This window comes from Scyliorhinus torazame, chromosome 17 (assembly GCF_047496885.1).
Source record: "Scyliorhinus torazame isolate Kashiwa2021f chromosome 17, sScyTor2.1, whole genome shotgun sequence".
NCBI lineage: Eukaryota > Metazoa > Chordata > Chondrichthyes > Carcharhiniformes > Scyliorhinidae > Scyliorhinus > Scyliorhinus torazame.
Genome location: NC_092723.1, coordinates 165,856,755 through 165,877,150, shown reverse-complemented (window position 1 = coordinate 165,877,150; position 20,396 = coordinate 165,856,755). Strand labels below are relative to the sequence as shown.

Below are 20,396 nucleotides of genomic sequence, written 5' to 3'. Positions count from 1 at the left end.
TGGCCTCCTTCTGCACTGTATGTTCTATGTAATCTATGTAATTACAGTGAGCTGTAAAACTCGATTAAGGGCTCAAATCTCCGGAGTTGGGGTTTAACTGAATGGTGATCTTCTGACTAGGAAGAGTGCTACCCACTGAGAACTGAGGGAAGTCAGCTGAGCTGATAGTGATGGAGGCTCGGGGGATGGGGGAAGGGAGGGGATGAGGGGTGTATGGATGTATGGATTCTCTGGGAGATTAGGCAAACCTCCAACTGGAAATCGCCTACTAAGAGGAGTGGCAGGGTTAGAACAGTGTGATCATTCGCCTTTCCAATGTAGCAGAAAGGAAAGCCTTTGCAGGACTGACAGCGAAGCACACACACACACACACACACAAAAGATTGCGGATGAAGATGACTTCATTTCAACCAATAATTGGGATGTGCGGGCGGAGGCGAGTTGACTGGTTCCCACTAGAGGTCGGGCTGGAGTTTTTAAGGCGTATCTCAGGCGGTGGAGGCAGAGATAGGGAGGGAGGGGGTGGAAGGGGATGGTCACTTTGGTCGCCGGCGCAAGAATGCGGAACAAGTACAAGCGAGAGGCAGAGTGCAAGTTTGATGTTGCAGCGCTGAGCTTTAAAGTGATAGACGCTTTTACTGCAAACCCCCAGGCAAAAAGCTGAGAAGTGTCTCAAGATGAGATCCTAGCCGGAGCACAGGATTCTGGACAAATCCATCCTTTAAATTTAGAAAGAATATTCGGGGGGGGGGGGGGGGGGCAAGGATTTACAGCTGGTTACGTCTTGCAAAGGAAATCCAGATTGTATATTGAGAGAAGAGTGGAGATCCTGTCCCTGCTGTCTGGATAGGCATGGCGGTCGAGAGAAACAAGAGACTTTTGCAGGATCTGCTGCTGAATGCTGAGAATCAAACGTGTGCGGATTGCGGTGCCCCGGGTGAGTACTGGGCATTAGAGACACACTGTGTGGGGGTGGGGGTGGGCACCAATGTGGACTCTGCTTCCCATCTGCAGGCACCAGGCACCTCCACCCTGTCAAGACACCTGTGAGCAGGGAGTGCAGTCGCATTATCATTGAGAATTTCAATCACTGCAAAAAAAAAGGGGGGCTTTTTTTTAAAAAAATCGTGTGTATGTGTGTGATGGGGAATCTGCAAAGGATGGGCGTAATTAAGATGACGGATTCATTCTTTTACCCCAGTAATTCTGGGCGTGCCTTTTGCTTTATTCTCTCTCTATGGTAATGATATTCCACTTTACTTGCTTAAGGTGGCGGACTAGGGTGGGGTGCATGATTGTGTAAGACCTGGGCTGTGCCAGCAAAGGCGTGTGAACCTTATTCCAGGTGACCCTCCCGTTACAGTCTCCAGCGCGGAGGCATTACACACGATTTTATATTGCAGTCTATAAAACCTGGCGACTCGGAGGATGTGGACTCTGGCCATGACTGTAGGGTTTAATTTCAAAGCCTCAATTTTCCAAGACATGTGTGTGTGTGTGTGGGGGGGGGTTCCTTTAGGAATACTTGGACTTCCTAGTCACCCCAAAAAAAGATGCATTTTTATTTGGGTGGATGTTGCACAAGGCCTTTGGTGTGGACTTGTGATCAAAGATAGAGAACAGTAAAGTTGCCAGGCAGAAGCATTGCAAAGAGTAACCTGAGCAACCTCAATGCTTAATCAAAGCTGAGCCACGATTAGGATGAGGTTTTTTTTTGGGGGGGTGGGGGGGGGGGGTTGGAGAGAGGGAGGAAGAGGAGTCCAGGCAGAAGTGAGTGTGTTATTTTTCTTCATCGATTGATTTTTTTTTAACCCCTGGAGAAATTTGAAATACATTTGCAAGGCATGTCACATGGTGATTCAATTAACATCAGAACTGTTTGTATCAAATTAATTGAAAGAGCAAATTCACAATTATTTAATACTGAACCACTGTTAACATTGAAAGAACAATTCTGCTTGCGGCAAGCTGTCGGGGCTTGTGAATTGATGGTGCAAATACAATTCTGAGCACACGGCATAATGGGTGGTTTGTTGCAGGTATAAATTCAAAATATCTAATTGGTGTGTTCCAAATAGAATTAAAATGTAGTATTGGATAGCCTCAGTGCTGTCTGCTTTATGATCCTCCTCGCCATACCCTGGAGAAAAAGGATTCTCAATTGTACGGTGACCTTGGGCAGAACTCTCCACTCATCGAATTTCACTTTATACACTGGTAGCGCATCGCCGCCAGCAGAATTTGAGCCGGCGTGAGGTGGTTTCAATGGGAAATCCCATTGACAAATAATGGAGGGATAGAATCCTGCCGCCAGTGAACGGCGCGCAGCTAAGAAACACGGGGCTGGGGGACTGGAGAATCTCACTTGTAACCTCTTGTGCATGCGCTGGCCCTTTGAGAGGACTGTCCAACTATCCCCATTGATTTACTCTTCCCAAATCTTGGCAAACTTTTTCCTTTTTGAATTAGTACCATTTCCTTTTGGAAGTTATTATTGAATCTGGCTCCTGCCATCCTTTCAGGCAGTACATTTTCTGGGGGAACAGGTAAGCCAGCAATGCCAACCCCCGGGGAAGTAGAAAACCAGTCACAACACCCTCCTTTGGTGGGGGGTACAAAACCAGGCACCCCAATCTGTGAGGGAGGCAGTTCAAACATCTATCGCTCAAATTTAGAAAAAAGTGTTTGGAAATTTCTCCAGATTCTTAAGGAAATAAGTTGTCCGAGACAGCAACTAATCTTCCAATATGCACTAGTATCATAGAATTTACAGTGCAGAAGGAGGCCATTCAGCCCGTCGAGCCTGCACTGGCCCTTGTAAAGAGCACCCTACTTAAGCCCACGCCTCCACCCTATCCCCGTAACCCCACCTAACCTTTTAGACAGTAAGGGGCAATTGATCATGGCCAATCCACCTAACCTGCACATCTCTGGACTGTGGGAGAAAACCGGAGCACCCGGAGGAAACCCACGCAGACACGGGGAGAATGTGAAAACATCACACAGACAGCTACCCGAGTCCGGAATTGAACCCGGGACCCTGGAGCTGTGAGGCAGCAGTGCTAACCACTGTGCCACTGAGCTGCAGGGTATTTTCCCCCAAATTAGAACTGTCCAAACATTTTATCCTTATAGACTTAGGTGAGTAACTCAGATCCTCAGATGGCACAAATAAACCCAAGACCATAAAATTCCAAATCCCCAAAACCATAAATTTCAAAGAGGGCAGTCAGCAAATAAGATATACAAGTACAAATTGGGTTGCTGAGCTTCAAGGGCATGTATGTCCTAGGTTTCATTTACAGTAAAATATGTTGACAATACTGCATTTCATGAATTACAAATTGTTTGACAGTCACCAGCCGAAAGACAAATTATGGTGTTTGATGCGGTGCTCAAACTCCCATTTGCCCAGTCAAGCAACAAATTATTAACTGTGTGACAAACGACGAGCCATCCACCTTTCTAGTTTTACCATTGAGATCTTCAGCTTCTCGCGTGCTCTGACTTGCTGGTATATTGCTGTTCTTATTACAGTGAAACCTAGGACAGGGGCCAAGGGTCGTTAAGTAGGATACCACCAAGGTTGAAAGTACTTGGTAGGCTGACAAAAAAAATGGAAGCATTGTAGTTAGTTAACTTCAAGCTCAGCTTGTATAAAGTCTGTCGGTTCTAGGGGGTAAATAGGCCCGCATTTACCCTGCTCACACAATATATTCTTGAACCCCTGTTTAATAAGAGGGGCTGGTTTAGCACTGGGCTAAAGAGCTGGCTTGCAATGCAGAACAATGCCAGCAGCGCGGGTTCAATTCCCGTACCAGCCTCCCCGAACAGGCGCCTGAATGTGGCGACTGGGGGCTTTTCACAGTAACTTCATTGAAGCCTACTTGTGACAATAAGCGATTATTATTATTATTACCACCGGCATTTGAGGGCAGCTAGCAATAGGCAACAATTCTGGTGACATATCTATTGATTAGGATTAAATAAAAACATAAAGTACTGGAAACGCTCAGTAGATCTGTTTTTAATTCAGTTTTCCAACAATATTTTGCTCTTGTTTCTGAAAATGTTTCTTTTGGAAAGAAAATCATGTCTTTGTGTTTTTTAAAAACCTCCCAGACTCTCCACTTTCCCCCTTTTTAGGAGGTCCCTTAAAAATCTATCTCTTTGACCAGGCTTTTGGTCACCTGACCTAATGCTGCCTTGTGCGGTATTTTGTTAGATAATCACTCCCATAATGCAGATTTTGCTGCGCTGACGGTGCTATATAGATGCATGTACCTTTTGGATTATGGATGGCATCACCCATATCTGCCACATGGGTGATGATGTCAGTGCTGGAGCCATGGGTCAGGGCATGGAAATTGGCAAAGGAAACCGTTGCCTGTTTTCCACCAATATTGCACCACAGCTCCCCGATGGGCGGCTAGACAAGTCGAGACTCGTGCTTAATAATAACCGGACAGCCACAAAGTCAGGTCTCACAAGCGCACAACATGTGCAATTGAAAAGAGTTATTGGCTTTATGAAAATCATTCACTCTGCTGCTGCCTAAAAGGTTAATTATTGATGTTTTTACCAGACGAGGTGACAGGGTGCTATGGGAGTATATTTTTACTTATCTTTTTGCTCTCATCGGTTCAGACTTTCGGAGTTAATGCACAAAAATGAATTTGCCGTATACCTTGGGTAAAAGCTGTCCGATTGATGGCTTCTCTCTCCACGTTTGTTTAATGCTTGATTCACTGTCAAATCCTGTAGCTGCTCGTGATGAAAGAATGCACACCAACCACTTGAATCTAAGAACAAGCAGTGTCAGTAGAAAAGGAGGAGCCTTGAATTTCTGTAGCACCTTCCACAACCTCAGGGGATCCCAAAATGCTGTCCAGCCAGTGGGGTGCTTTCCGAAGGCCAGTCACTTGCTGCAGTGTCAGAGACGCAGCAGGAAATTTGCACATGGTAAGCTCCCACAAACAACACTGGGATCACTTGTTTTAGTGATGCTCACTGAAGGATAAATATTGGCCAAGACACTGGGGAGAACTCTCTTGCTACTTTTCAAATCGTGCCATGCGATCCTTCCCATCTGAGAAAAGCAGAACGACCTTGGTTTAATACAAAGGCAAAATACTGCAGATGCTGTAAACCCGAAATAAAAACAGAAAATGCTGGGAAAACCTGGCAGGTCAACACCGACCTGAAATGTTGACGCTTTTCTCTCCTTACAGGTGTTGCCAGCCAGACCACCTGAGTGTTTCCAGCATTTTCTGTTTAATTTGGGCTTTGGTTTGAAGTTTTCTACCATAATCCGACCAGAGGCCACAGGGTGTGCAACATCAGAGTCCCCGTGGCCTCACCCGAATATGATCTCCCCACATGAGGGGGAAGAGCTACACCCTTAAACAAGGGTTCCTGGGACATATTACCCCGGCCCAAGTGTAGGCCAGGTATGAGAGACCCACCGGGGAGTAAGAGTTGTATCAAGTAGCTGAAATAAATATTGAGTTTTTCTAACAGTCATTACTTTCATGTGGTCACTCGGCTGGACGACGAGGGTGGGATTGGCCGGGCCAACTGTGTTCCCAACTCCAAGTGGATTTCACGGGACCTTTCCAAGAGCCATGTACTTACTCATCGTAGATGTCCATTCAAAGTGGATGGAGGTCCACCACATTTCCATGACGACGTCACGGATACGATTGAGAAGCTCCGACAAACCTTCATCACCCATGGGCTTCCCGAGGTGTTAGTGTCAGGTCAACAGCCCGGCTTTCATGAGCACAGTATTCGGCGTTTTCATGAACATGGACAGGGTCCGCCATGTATGGACCACGCCTTACCACCCATCTTCGAAAGGATTGGCCGAATGGGCGGTAGACTTTTAAGTTAGGAATGCAAAGCAGACCTCTGGTACCCCAGAGACCGGTCCATTTCCTCTTCTATTACTGCACCATGCCTCATGCCACTACTGGGATAGCACCTTTGGAGTTTTTGATGGGCCGCTGGCTGCGCACACGGTTGTAACTCGTCCTGACGGACATTGGAGAATGGTCTGTGAGCAGCAGGAAAACTCCGAAGCATGGCGATGCAGGCCCATGAGGGAACTCTCCACTGTTAACGGGGTCTATGTCAGGAATTTTGTGGACGGGGCATTGTGCACCCAGAGAAAGTGGTGCGGCAATCTGGCCCGGTTCATATTCAGGGAGTGTGCAGGGAAACTAATCGAGTAGACATGTGGACCAGCTCCGCAGCCATGCCCTACAGGTCCTCGAGGGAAAGCTGAAGCCCCCACACCCAGTGGTGGCCCTTCCTCCAGTGCAGCCACCATTGATACCCGGCGAGGCGGATGAGCCCCTCAATCTTGAGATGCGGGATGCCGACTCATCAGACTCCAAATTGGACATGGAGACTTTGCCAAGCGAGGTCTCAACGGATCCAATGGAGCCAGCCCCTGCATTCGGGGGTTATAACTGACCAGAGGCCAGGGGGTCTGCAGCAGTCCCTGTGGCCTCCCCTGAATATGATCTCCCCAGATGAAGAGGTGGAGCTACACCCTTCAGCAAGGGTTCCATGGGACATAAATACCCAGCCCTAGTGTGGGCCGGGCGTGGGAGATCCTTTGGGGAGTATGAGTTGTATCTAGTAGGTTAAATAAATATTGAGTTTTCTACAGTCATTGCTTCCGTGTGGTCACTCGTCTGGAACTTTACAACGTCCTATCTGAAAGATGGCATTTCTGACAGTGCCATATTTCCTCAATGTCAGCCTAGGTTACCTGCTTTGGTTTCAGATGTGGACCTCGGACTCATGGACTCGCTAACTTTGTGGCGAGGGTGCTACCCACTGAACCACAGTTGACACCTTAATATGCCACTGTTAATTTGCTTTAATACCTTTCTTGGTAATGTCACAAAGATGCCAGCCCCCTATTTGTTTGTCTGACATTTCTTCCTATGCAACACGACCATGAGATTGTGTGGGTGGGGTTGGAATAATTTGCGGGGGTGAGGGGGGGGGTGGGCATAGTTAGTGGGTGGACCAGTAGGGTAAGGAATGGAGCACAGGATGTATATGAGGAAAATGTCTCTTGTATCCCATTGCTGGACTTGACCATCCATTTCTGCCATCTTGCAACATGATAATAAACAATGACAAATGATCATTTCTCCCAGCCAACCTATAAAATCACACACTGTCCATTACGCATGGGAGGAAAATAAAAACTAGCTATGGAAACAGAATAGAATATGTATGTTCTAGGAACCTGTAGCTCATTAAGAGCATCTTCTCACAATGACAAATGGTGCTTGTGATTGGTGTAACAGCTGTGTGAATATTTTACATCCATTATGCAAATTCTGCACATTCTGCTGCAAAGTTTATTTTACATTCAGTCATTGGGGATGGGCACAGGCCAGCTTTTGCTGGCCATCCATAATTGCCACTGAAAAAATGGTGGTGAGCTGCCTTCTGCTGTCAAGGGGGCAATCCAGAAATTTGACCCAGTGACAGTGAGGGAACAGTGATATATTTCCACGTCAGAATGGTGTGTGACCTTCAAAGAATTTACAGTGCAGAAGGAGGCCATTCGGCCCATCAAGTCTGCACCGGCTCTTGGAAAGAGCACCCTACCCAAGGTCCACACCTCCACCCTATCCCCACAACCCAGTAACCCCACCCAACACTAAGGGCAATTTTGGACACTAAGGGCAATTTATCATGGCCAATCCACCTAACCTGCACATCTTTGGACTGTGGGAGGAAACCGGAGCACCTGGAGGAAACCCACGCACACACAGGGAGGATGCGCAGACAGTGACCCAAGCCGGAATCGAACCTGGAACCCTGGAGCTGTGAAGCATTTGTGCTATCCACAATGCTACCGTGCTGCCCCTGGAGGCAAACATGCTGGTGATGGTGTTCACAAGCATTTGCTGCCCTTATCCTTCTAAGTTATAGAGGTCAAGGGTTTGGATGATGCTGTCAAAGGAGCCTTGGTGACTTGCTGCAGTGCATCTTGTAAATGGTGCACACGGCTGCCACACTGCCACTGGGTGGAGGGAGTGAATATTTAAGGTGATGGATGAGCTGCTCTGTTCAGGATGGTGTCGAACTTCCTGAATGTTGTTGGGCATTGACTCCCAAGTATTTTGCTACAGCTCCTTGATGCCACACTTGGTCAAATACGGTGCAGGTCCCTTACACAAAAGCCTACACAGTTCCTGCACACCAGGTATTTTATGGTGCTTCTTCCTGTCCTTTCTTTCCCTAGAGATGCTGACTCTTGCTGGGGTAAGGTCCCAAAGGCATTGACCGCATTCTGGAGCCCTTGTGTAGTTGTTCTTCATGTATAATTATGTACAGTGAGTGTTGGGAGCTAATTCCTCACTCTGGGCACCAGGTTGAACTCTCTCTGAACTCGACCAACACATATGTGCATTTTCAACAGGGCATAAGTCAGGAATGGAAACTCGGGCAGATTTTCCCCTCCTAGTTCAGAATCACTGAACCTTTATATACTCACCCCAGCTGTGATCAGGTTAATTGTCAATATATGTAATTGCACATCAACAATAACTCGCAGTTAAGTAGAACCTAATGAAATGTCCCGACGTGCTTCACAGAAGCTTTACAAAACAAAGTATGACACAGAGAAATGTCAAGTGACCTAAAGTTTGATCAGAGATGTAGATTTTCGGGAAAGTCTCTTTAAAAAAATTAGGTATTTTCAACAAACCCCCCCTTACAGAAATAAGAAAAAGCAAAGAACACATAAATAAACATCTTATAGCTATGTCACGTATTCCCCAATATACAAGCCCCCCATTAAACAATAATAAACACAGTAGTAAACACAAAGTACCTCCTCCGCTCTCCCCCCCCCGCCCCCCCGGTTGCTGCTGACCACCTCCTAACGCTGAAGAACTTGGGGAAAGTCTCTTAATGGAGGCAAGCAAGGTGGAGCGTGTATTCCAGAGTAATAAAAGCAAAACACTGGATGCTGGAAATCTGAGATAAAAACAGAAAATGCTGGATAAATTCAGCAGTTTTGGCAGCATCTGTGGGGAGAGAAAGTGTTTTGATCCTTCTACAGAAGTGAGTTGCAAAGCTCGGGGCTGAGGCAGCTGGAGGCATGGCGATCAATAGCTGGAGCAATTGAAAATGGGATTCACGAGAGGCCAGAATGAGAGGATCTGTGGTACATCCGAGGGTTGCAGGGCTGGAGGAGATTACAGAGCCAAAATCAAGACTTTGGTTGACTGGGAGCCAATTATATGGAGCACAGGTATGATAGGGGAACGTCAGTGAGCATGGGGACGATAGGGGAATGGGAGTGCAAGTTAAGACACAGGCAGCAGAGTTTTAGATGACAAGTTGTACAAAGTGCAGAGTGTGATGTACAAAGTGCAGAGTATGGGAGACTAGCCAGGAGTGTGTTGACATAGTCAGGCCTCGGGATCACAAAGGCATAAATATGCATTGAAGCATCATGTGAGCGGAGACCAGGGCAATTTGTTAAAATCATTCAAGGCGTGTTGATTTTATTAGCAAGGCCAGCATTTTATTGTCCACCCCTCATTGCCTTTGAGAAGGTTGAGCAGTGTTACAGAGGTGGAAATAGATGGTCTCAGTGATGGTGTGAATGAGGTTGGAAGTTAATCTCGTGGATCAAATGTGGCTTAATCTCCGACTGTTTCTGGGGGATGGGTGGAGTCAGGAGCCATGGAACAGAACTTAGAATGGGGACTGAAAACAATGGCTTTAGCCTTGCAATATATGACTGGGGGAAGTTTCTCATGGTGTAAAACTGGATGTGTCACCCCCAGATCAGTGAGTAGCACACTCTCCTCTGAGTCAGGAAGTTGTGGGTTCAAGTCTCATTCCGGAGACGTTGAGCACGCAATCTAAGATGGCATTCCCAAAGCAGTACTGAGGGAGCACTACACTGTCGGAGGTGCAGGTTTTTTGGATGAGAAACTGAACTGATAGCCCACATGCTACTGGAAGAAGATCGGGGCGTACTCCCAGATGTCTTAGAGCATACAAAGTGGCAAAGATTAGTGGGAGACTAGAGGACTGGGAAATATTTAGGGGGCAACAGAAAGCTACTAAAAAAGCAATAAAGAAGAGTAAGATAGATTATGAGAGTAAACTTGCTCGGAATACAAAAACAGATAGTAAAAGTTTCTACAAATTTATAAAACAAAAAAGAGTGGCTAAGGTAAATATTGGTCCTTTAGAGGATGAGAAGGGAGATTTAATAATGGGAGATGAGGAAATGGCTGAGGAACTGAACAGGTTATTTGGGTCGGTCTTCACAGTGGAAGACACAAATAACATGCCAGTGACTGATAGAAATTAGGCTATGACAGGTGAGGACCTTGAGATGATATCACTAAGGAGGTAGTGATGGGCAAGCTAATGGGGCTAAAGGTAGACAAGTCTCCTGGCCCTGATGGAATGCATCCCAGAGTGCTAAAAGAGATGGCGAGGGAAATTGCAAATGCACTAGTGATAATTTACCAAAATTCACTCGACTCTGGGGTGGTCCCGGCAGATTGGAAATTAGCAAACGTGACACACTGTTTAAAAAAGGAGGTAGTAATTATAGGCCAGTGAGCTTAACTTCGGTAGTAGGGAAGATGCTGGAATCTATCATCACAGAAGAAATAGTGAGGCATCTGGATGGAAATTGTCCCATTGGGCAGACACAGCATGGGTTCATAAAGGGCAGGTCGTGCCTAACTGATTTAGTGGAATTTTTTGAGGACATTACCAGTGCGGTAGATAAGGGGGAGCAAATGGATATGGTATATCTGGATTTCCAGAAAGCCTTTGACAAGGTGCCACACAAAAGGTTGCTGCATAAGATAAAGATGCATGGCATTAAGGGTAAAGTAGTAGCATGGATAGAGGATTGGTTAATTAATAGAAAGCAAAGAGTGGGGATTAATGGGTGTTTCTCTGGTTGGCAATCAATAACTAGTGGTGTCCCTCAGGAATCAGTGTTGGGCCCACAATTATTCACAATTTACATAGATGATTTGGAGTTGGGGACCAAGGGCAATGTGTCCAAGTTTTCAGACGACACTAAGATGAGTGGTAAAGCAAAGAGTGCAGTCTGGAAGTCTGCGGAGGGATTTGGATAGGCTAAGTGAATGGGCTAGGGTCTGGCAGATGGAATACAATGTTGACAAATGTGAGGTTATCCATTTTGGTAGGAATAACAGCAAAAGGAATTATTATTTAAATAATAAAATATTAAAACATGCTGCTGTGCAAAGAGACCTGGGTGTACTAGTGCATGAGTCGCAAAAAGTTGGTTTACAGGTGCAACAGGTGATTAAGAAGGCAAATGGAATTGTGTCCTTCATTGCTAGAGGGATGGAGTTTAAGACTAGGGAGGTTATGCTGCAATTGTATAAGGTGTTAGTGAGGCCACACCTGGAGTATTGTGTTCAGTTTTGGTCTCCTTACCTGAGAAAGGACGTACTGGCGCTGGAGGGTGTGCAGAGGTGATTCACTAGGTTAATCCCAGAGCTGAAGCGGATGGGTTACGAGGAGAGGTTGAGGAGACTGGGACTGTACTTGTTGGAATTTAGAAGGATGAGGGGGATCTTATAGAAACATATAAAATTATGAAGGGAATAGATAGGATAGATGCGGGCAGGTTGTTTCCACTGGCGGGTGAAAGCAGAACTAGGGGGCATAGCCTCAAAATAAGGGGAAGTAGATTTAGGACTGAGATTAGGAGGAACTTCTTCACCCAAAGGGTTGTGAATCTATGGAATTCCTTGCCCAGTGAAGCAGTTGAGGCTCCTTCATTAAATGTTTTTAAGATAAAGATAGATAGTTTTTTGACTGGTCTGATTAGTAAGTTTGCAGACGACACAAAGGTTGGTGGAATTGCGGATAGCGATGAGGACTGTCAGAGGATACAGCAGGATTTAGATTGTTTGGAGACTTGGGCGGAGAGATGGCAGATGGAGTTTAATCCGGACAAATGTGAGGTTATGCATTTTGAAAGGTCTAATGCAGGTAGGGAATATACAGTGAATGGTAGAACCCTCAAGAGTATTGAAAGTCAGAGAGATCTAGGAGTACAGGTCCACAGGTCACTGAAAGGGGCAACACAGGTGGAGAAGGTAGTCAAGAAGGCATACGGCATGCTTGCCTTCATTGGCCGGGGCATTGGGTATAAGAATTGGCAAGTCATGTTGCAGCTGTATAGAACCTTAGTTAGGCCACACTTGGAGTATAGTGTTCAATTCTGGTTGCCACACTACCAGAAGGATGTGGAGGCTTTAGAGAGGGTGCAGAAGAGATTTGCCAGAATGTTGCCTGGTATGGAGGGCATTAGCTATGAGGAGCGGTTGAATAAACTCGGTTTGTTCTCACTGGAACGACGGAGGTTGAGGGGCGACCTGATAGAGGTCTACAAAATTATGAGGGACATAGACAGAGTGGATAGTCAGAGGCTTTTCCCCAGGGTAGAGGGGTCAATTACTAGGGGGCATAGGTTTCAGGTGAGAGGGGCAAGGTTTAGAGTAGATGTATGAGGCAAGTTTTTTACACAGAGGGTAGTGGGTGCCTGGAACTCGCTACCGGAGGAGGTGGTGGAAGCAGGGACGATAGCGACATTTAAGGGGCATCTTGACAAATACATGAATAGGATGGGAATAGAGGGATATGGACCCAGGAAGTGTAGAAGATTGTAGTTTAGTCGGGCAGCATGGTCGGCACGGGCTTGGAGGGCCGAAGGGCCTGTTCCTGTGCTGTACATTTCTTTGTTCTTTGAAGAATAAAGTGATTAAGGGTTATGGTGTTCGGGCTGGAAAGTGGAGCTGAGTCCACAAAAGATCAGCCCTGACCTCATTGAATTGCGGAGCAGGCTCGAGGGGCCAGATGACCTACTCCTGCTCCTAGTTCTTATGTTCTTGTAATATTCATCCCCCCTACCAAGGTCACAAAAGCAGATTGTCTGGTTACTGTCATTTTTCTATTTGTGGGATCTTCCTGTGCACAAAGAGGCCGCTGTCTTTCTGCCATTACAGCAGTGACTACACTTCATGGCTTTCGTAATCAAAATGTGTTGCTGTGTCATTTTTAAAATCTAAATGTTGTCATTTTTCATTGAACTGAATCTTTACAGGTCGAAGGAGGCCATTTGTTCCATCGGGTCTACACTGGCTCTCTGAAAGAACATTCCAATTACTCCCACTGCCCTGCCTTTTCCCTGTAACTGTGGCACAATTTTTCTTTACAGATAGAAATCCAATTCCCTTTTGAATACCTCGATCGAACCTGCCACACCATCCTCACGAAGTTCATTCCAGACTCCGACCACCTTCTGGGTTGGGGGGGGAAGGGGATAATGATTCCTCACATTACTTTTACTCCTCTTGCTAATTATTTTGAATCTGTGCCCTCTAGGTCTCAATAGCCTCTTGAGCGGGAACAATTTCTCACTATTTACCCTGACAGTGCCCCTCAGGATCTTGAAACCCCCATCATGTCCTCTCAGTCTTTTCTCTGAGGAAACAGCCCTAACATCTCCAATTTATCCTCACAGCTACAGTTCTTTATTCCTGGAATCAGGAAGTGTTATAACCTGCCTACTGACGATTGGCTGGGGACTAATGACTATCCCACAATCCTATGGGAGTATGAACTTCCCCAATGAGGGGGGCGGAGAAACTCCTACTATAAATAAGCTGGCCAGTCCAGGAACCAGGAGGAAGGAGAAGGTAGCAAGGGAAGTTACTGCTACTGTTATGTATATATTGTTATAGTAAATAAACTTTATTATTTTGTATCCTTAAAACTCGTGCTGGATTCTTTGGGGCCCTTACAAAACTGGCGACGAAGATAAAAGTGAATAGCTGTCTACACTGCTGAAGCCACCTCCCTGGATTTTTGTTGGATACAGGTTGGAAGTTGTTTTCTATTATACCATGCCTCTGTACGGACGTTTGGATGTTTTTGATGCTGCGCTGGAAAGCTGGAACCAGTACACGCAACGGATGCGTTACTATTTCCGGGCAAACAATATCACTGAAAACGAACGCCAGGTGGTCATATTGCTCACCGCCTGCGGGCTGCATACGTTTGGGGTGATTAGGAGCCTTACGTACCCAGCTGCGCCGGACACCAAAACGTTTGACGAACTTGTGAATATAGTGGGGCAACACTTTAACCCAACCCCGTCCATGATAGTCCAGCGTTACCGGTTTAATACCGCTGAGAGGACCCCTGGAGAATCCCTTGCTGATTTTTTATCCAGGCTACGCGGGATTGCGGAATACTGTGACTATGGTGAGACCTTGTCAGAAATGCTACGCGACCGTTTGGTTTGCGGTATTAACAATGCGGCCACCCAGAGAAAGTTGTTAGCGGAGCCAACATTGACTTTTCAACAGGCAATACAAATAGTCTTGTCCCGAGAGAGCGCAGAGCGAGGAGTACAGGAGCTACAGGGAATGGAAGTGCATGCCTTGGGGCGAAACCCTTTCCGCCCAAAAACGTCCCCCCGCACTCCTGCGGTACCTTGGGCGAGGCAACGACCAGACCGACGCCAGTGGCCATCGGACATTCCTCCCCGAAGGGAGCCTTCTCCAGAGCCAATGGATGAGGAGCCATGTCCGTGTCAGACTTGTAGGCGCCGACCCCGTCGCGGATGGCGGTCCTGGGGACGCCAGAGGCGCCGTCGTTCTGACCGAAACTGGGACCAGCCCAGGGGCCGTAACTGGGACCAGCCCAGAGGCCGTACCTTCCATGTGGATGAACCTGCGGCGACCACTCCTGAGGACGTGGAGACGGAGGACGACTGCCTGCAGCTGCATTGTGTGGCAGCTCCCCGTGTGGCCCCCATTAAGGTGACAGTACGGGTCAATGGCCACCCGCTGGAGATGGAGTTGGATACTGGCGCAGCAGTCTCCGTGATCGCCCAGAGGACATTCGACCGCATCAAGCAGGGTATACAGACCCTTACACTAACTGACTCACAGGCCAGGTTGGCCACCTACACGGGGGAACCACTGGACATTGCAGGAACTACAATGACCCCTGTTGTCTATGGATGCCAGGAGGGGCGTTTCCCACTTATCGTAGTGCGTGGCCATGGGCCCAGCCTGTTGGGTCGGGACTGGTTGCGCCATTTGCGGTTGCAATGGCAGCACATCCTCCAAACAGTTTCTGGAGGGTTGACTGAGGTGCTAGGACGATACCCAGAGGTATTCCAGCCTGGTCTGGGGAAAATAAAAGGGGCCGTAGCCCGTATCCAAGTTGAACCAGGAGCCACACCGCGCTATTTCCGGGCGCGCCCAGTGCCTTACGCTTTGCTCGAGAAGGTAGAAGGGGAGCTCACTCGTTTGGAGAGTTTGGGTATTATCAGGCCCGTCCGTTTTGCTGACTGGGCAGCACCAATTGTGCCAGTAATGAAGCCAGATGCCACAGTTCGCTTGTGTGGTGACTATAAACTTACAGTGCATACAGTTTCCCGACTCGACCGATACCCAATGCCTCGCATAGAGGATCTCTACGCGAAACTTGCAGGTGGACTCTCATTCACAAAATTAGATATGAGTCACGCCTACCTGCAGTTGGAGCTGGACCCTGCCTCCCGACCATATGTAACAATTAACACACACCGGGGCCTGTATGAATATACACGGTTGCCCTTTGGAGTATCCTCTGCCTGCGCAATTTTTTAACGTGTTATGGAGGGCATTTTGAGAGGTTTACCACGTGTGGCTGTCTACCTAGATGACGTGTTGATTACAGGGACGTCGGAGCAAGAGCATTTGGAAAATCTGGAGGCTGTCCTTAAACGCCTTTCGGAGGCTGGAGTCCGTTTACGTCACACAAAGTGCGTATTTCAGGCAAAAGAAGTAGTCTACCTAGGTTATCGGGTGGACCGCGAGGGTCTGCACCCCGTCGCAGAGAAGGTGCGTGCAATTCAACATGCCCCCACCCCGACTGACACTTCGCATCTTCGTTCTTTTCTCGGTCTCGTAAACTATTACGGGAAGTTCCTCCCCAATCTGGCAACTACGCTGGCCCCCTTACACCTGCTGCTAAAGAAAAATCACACCTGGGTTGGGGTCAGCCGCAAGAAACCGCTTTCCGGCGGGTAAAGCAACAATTGTCGTCGTCTGGGTTACTAACCCACTATGATCCGGGAAAGCCTTTGCTCGTCACATGTGATGCATCCCCGTATGGTATTGGGGCTGTCCTGTCCCACAAGATGGAGAACGGGGCCGAGCGACCGATAGCTTTTGCCTCCCGCACACTGACTGCAGCGGAGAAGAAGTATGCGCAGATCGAGAAGGAGGGCCTGGCAGTGGTTTTCGCGGTGAAACGCTTCCACCAGTATGTGTACGGCTGCCATTTCACTATCGTGACTGATCATAAGCCCCTTCTGGGACTCTTCAGAGAGGATAAGCCGATACCGCCTATTGCTTCTGCACGGATCCAGCGCTGGGCTTTGTTGCTTGCTGCATATGAGTATTCTCTGGAGCACAAACCAGGTACGCAGATAGCAAATGCCGACGCACTGAGCCGATTGCCTTTATCGACTGGCCCCATGTCGATCCCCACGACCGGTGAGGTGGTCGCAACCCTAAATTTTATGGACACCTTGCCTGTCACGGCATCACAGATCCGTGAGTGGACCCAGACGGAGCCAGTCCTGTCAAAGGTTCGGCACATAGTCCTGTATGGTGGGCAGCATAGACAGCTCCCAGGCGAGTTACGGGCATTTTCCTCCAAGCTGTCAGAGTTCAGCATGGAAGACGGCATCCTCTTGTGGGGGACGCGTGTGGTTGTCCCGGAAAAAGGCCAGGAGCTGATATTATCAGACTTGCACAATGGGCATCCGGGCGTGACCAAGATGAAAATGTTGGCCCGGAGTTATGTCTGGTGGCCAGGCCTCGACACCGACATTGAGAAGGTGGCCCAAAACTGCTCCATTTGCCAGGAGCATCAGAAGCTTCCGCCGGCCGCGCCCCTACATCACTGGGAATGGCCAGGGCGGCCTTGGGCACGCTTACATGCAGATTTCGCAGGCCCTTTTCAGGGATCCATGTTCCTTCTACTAATTGACGCCCAGTCCAAATGGCTGGAGGTGCATAAGGTGCAGGGGACAACGTCCTGCGCAACAATTGAAAAAATGCGTTTATCATTTAGCACGCATGGCCTCCCCGAGGTGCTGGTCACGGATAATGGCACTCCATTCACGAGTGAGGAGTTTGCTAGGTTTACAAAGATGAACGGCATCCGCCATATCCGCACTGCCCCTTACCACCCGGCTTCAAATGGGTTGGCAGAGCGTGCAGTGCAAACATTCAAAAGAGGCCTAAAGAAGCAGTCTTCCGGATCAATGGACACGAGACTGGCTCGGTTTTTGTTTACGTACAGGACCACCCCCCATACAGTGACTGGGGTAGCTCCCGCAGAACTCCTAATGGGCCGGAGACTTCGCACCCGCCTTAGTATGGTCTTCCCGGACATTGGCGCAAAAGTACGCCGCACACAAGAACGGCAGGGACTGGGATTGTCTCAGCATCGTCCGATTGCGCCCGGTGACCCAGTATTTGTGCGGAATGTTGCTGGTGGTGCCCAATGGGTTCCTGGGGTAATCTTTCGCCAAACGGGCCCTATATCGTACCAAGTGCAAGCCCAGGGTCGTCTCCAGCGAAAACATGTAGACCACGTCCGGTCCAGAAGATCATCCCCGCAAAAGATTCCCCGCCCCCGGAGCTCAGTTCAACAGCGGCAAAGACCAGAAACAAGGGAAGGTAGTCCTCCAAATCTTCCACTGGTGCCTCACTCAAAGCCTGCGCAGGTCATGACGGGACCGAATGGGGACAGAGACGCTGACATGACGGAGGCAGCAGACTCTGACTCCGAGATGGAGACACAGGATGAATCAGAGGGGGGATCCTCGGGTCCACAGGCCGTGGATATACAACCGCGCCGTTCATCACGGAAGCGCCGGTCTCCGTCTCGTTATGCGCCGCCTGATCCAGCGCCGCGTGCAAATGGCGTCCGGCCTGCGGCCAAACGAGTTCGACGCCTTCCTTCGCCAGGGCCTACGGTGGATTCCTTGGACTTTGGGGGGGAGGGATGTTATAACCTGCCTACTGACGATTGGCTGGGGACTAATGACTATCCCACAATCCTATGGGAGTATGAACTTCCCCAATGAGGGGGGCGGAGAAACTCCTACTATAAATAAGCTGGCCAGTCCAGGAACCAGGAGGAAGGAGAAGGTAGCAAGGGAAGTTACTGCTACTGCTATGTATATATTGTTATAGTAAATAAACTTTATTATTTTGTATCCTTAAAACTCGTGCTGGATTCTTCGGGGCCCTTACAAAAGGAAGGATGCATTTTTGATTGCGGATCAAATGCTGGCTAGTCCCTTAACTTCTACTTTCTTACTGTTTAATCGTACTGTTTAAGGTAGAGGAAACTACCTAGTGTTCCTAGTGAAGAAGATGACAACCAGGCAATCATTATGCAATGAGTCCCGAGGGATTCACATGTTTTATGCCCACTTTTTTGTTTTGCTCAATTAAACTGCAATCTGTTTGCTGTCAAATGGAGCTGGGATAACGAGCAGAGAGTAAATTCATTGATGATGGGTCAGCTCTCTTAATATGACAGCCCTTTCTGAAGCTCAAACAATATTTACATGTGAATTAAGAGCAGCTTGCAGCACGAACTTTGACCTTTGGTGGGTCTATCTCACATCCCTCCCTCGCGCATATACGCTCATTTGTATTTTCTTTTTTTTAAAGAGAAGAGAGATAAAATCAGTCTGGTGCTTTGAAATTAAAAGTTTACTCAGCAGTGCTCCAAGATAAAGATCTGTACAAATGCTGTGTGAAGAAGTGATCTGGGGAGCAGGAAAGTTCTGCTGAGTCAGATTTGCATCACTGAAAATCACCGGGTGGTTTTGATGCCGATGGTGCATTTAACCAAAGTCAGAACTTCCTTGGAATTAAATCACCCGTTGGACCCAGGAGAGCTAGTCTAGTGGGCCGAGCCAGTGTTTTTCCACTTTTTTACCTGTCCGTTAAATCGGGATTGTTCTCCTTGAGAGAATCAAGAAGGTTATGGGGAGGTTTAATAGTGGTGTTCAAAATGATGAGACGTTTTGGTGTTGTGTTTGAGGGTGAAACTGGTTCCACTGGGGACAATAACCAGAGGACATGGATTTAATTATTTTTTAAAAAAAAACAGAGGTGGGAAATGAACAGTTTCTTTTTACATACAAGAGTATATGACCTGGAATGCACTGTCTTAAAGGGAGGTGGGGGCAGATTCAACAATGACTTTCAAAAAGGATTTGGATGTATAGTTGAAAAGAATTGCATGGTTATGGGGAACATGTCGGATCATTTGGATATCCCTTCGAGCCAGCACAGGAGTGAGGGAAAGAATGGTCTCCTTCTGTGCCACGTAGTTCTATTTGCTATGAGGGCAGTGCACTAAAATTTGTTAGCTGCTCCCCTCCAGTAACAAACTGGATTTTGAATATTTTAGTAGCATGTAAATGCATGCATGTATTTTATGTTTCTTGGACCATTTTGATTAGTTCTGAATGTCTTTAGCATATTTCTTTATCGTGTTAAAGCAGTGTCCATCGAACTAAGTATCCACGCTCTGTTGTTGGACTGACTCACAAGTGGCAGCAAGGCCTCAGTTTTAATCTGAGTGGCTGTAGCAATAGAATGGGTCCTAGCACTTAGGCTTGGGAGGTGGGAGCAGTACCCGGGGGTGAAATCAGACATATGTGTTCCTATTCCTGATTACTATCTGATGATCCTTGGAAAGTATGGATCTGGACTTGGGGATTTGTGGTGCCTTCCATGTTGGGAACAACTTGCCAGTATTTACTGGACATGAAGAATATCCATTGTGGCTAAGGTGCTGAAGATATGCTGCTGTCCATGAAAACACAAATCTTTTTCCTGGACTCATCTCTAGACTTGAGGTTCAGCAGAAGGCCTTTATTCTATGTTTACAGAATCCCTGATCCTCAGGTAGGGTTGTCAACCCTCCAGGATTACCCTGAAGTCTTCAGAAACGGCGGACGCAGACATAATACAACGAGGGGCTTCTTTTTGTGTTATAAAACTCTGACTGTATGACTCTGAGATTACTGCAGTGGGCAAATCCCAGAGGAAATCCATCAGCAAATTTCATTTGCTTTGAACAGTTTTGTTTTGGTTAGTTAAACAGTGGAGTGAGGGGAAAGAAATGCCCTTTGCCACAGAAGGCTGTGGAGGCCAAATCACTGAGTGTCTTCAAGACAGAGATAGATAGGTTCTTGATTAATAAGGGGATCAGGGGTTATGGGGAGAAGGCAGGAGAATGGGGATGAG

The 20,396-nt window shown here is 47.6% G+C and overlaps 1 protein-coding gene across 1 annotated transcript in view; it reads left to right on the top strand.

The window, feature by feature from the left end:
• The first annotated feature begins 523 nt into the window (after positions 1-523).
• LOC140394369 (arf-GAP with dual PH domain-containing protein 1-like) overlaps positions 524-20,396 on the top strand; it is a 153,938-nt gene continuing 134,065 nt past the window's right edge. Inside the window, exon 1 of the mRNA XM_072481570.1 lies at positions 524-937. Within this exon, the coding sequence (XP_072337671.1) occupies positions 853-937 (85 nt within the window). The 5' untranslated portion in view covers positions 524-852. The remainder of the gene's footprint in view (positions 938-20,396) is intronic.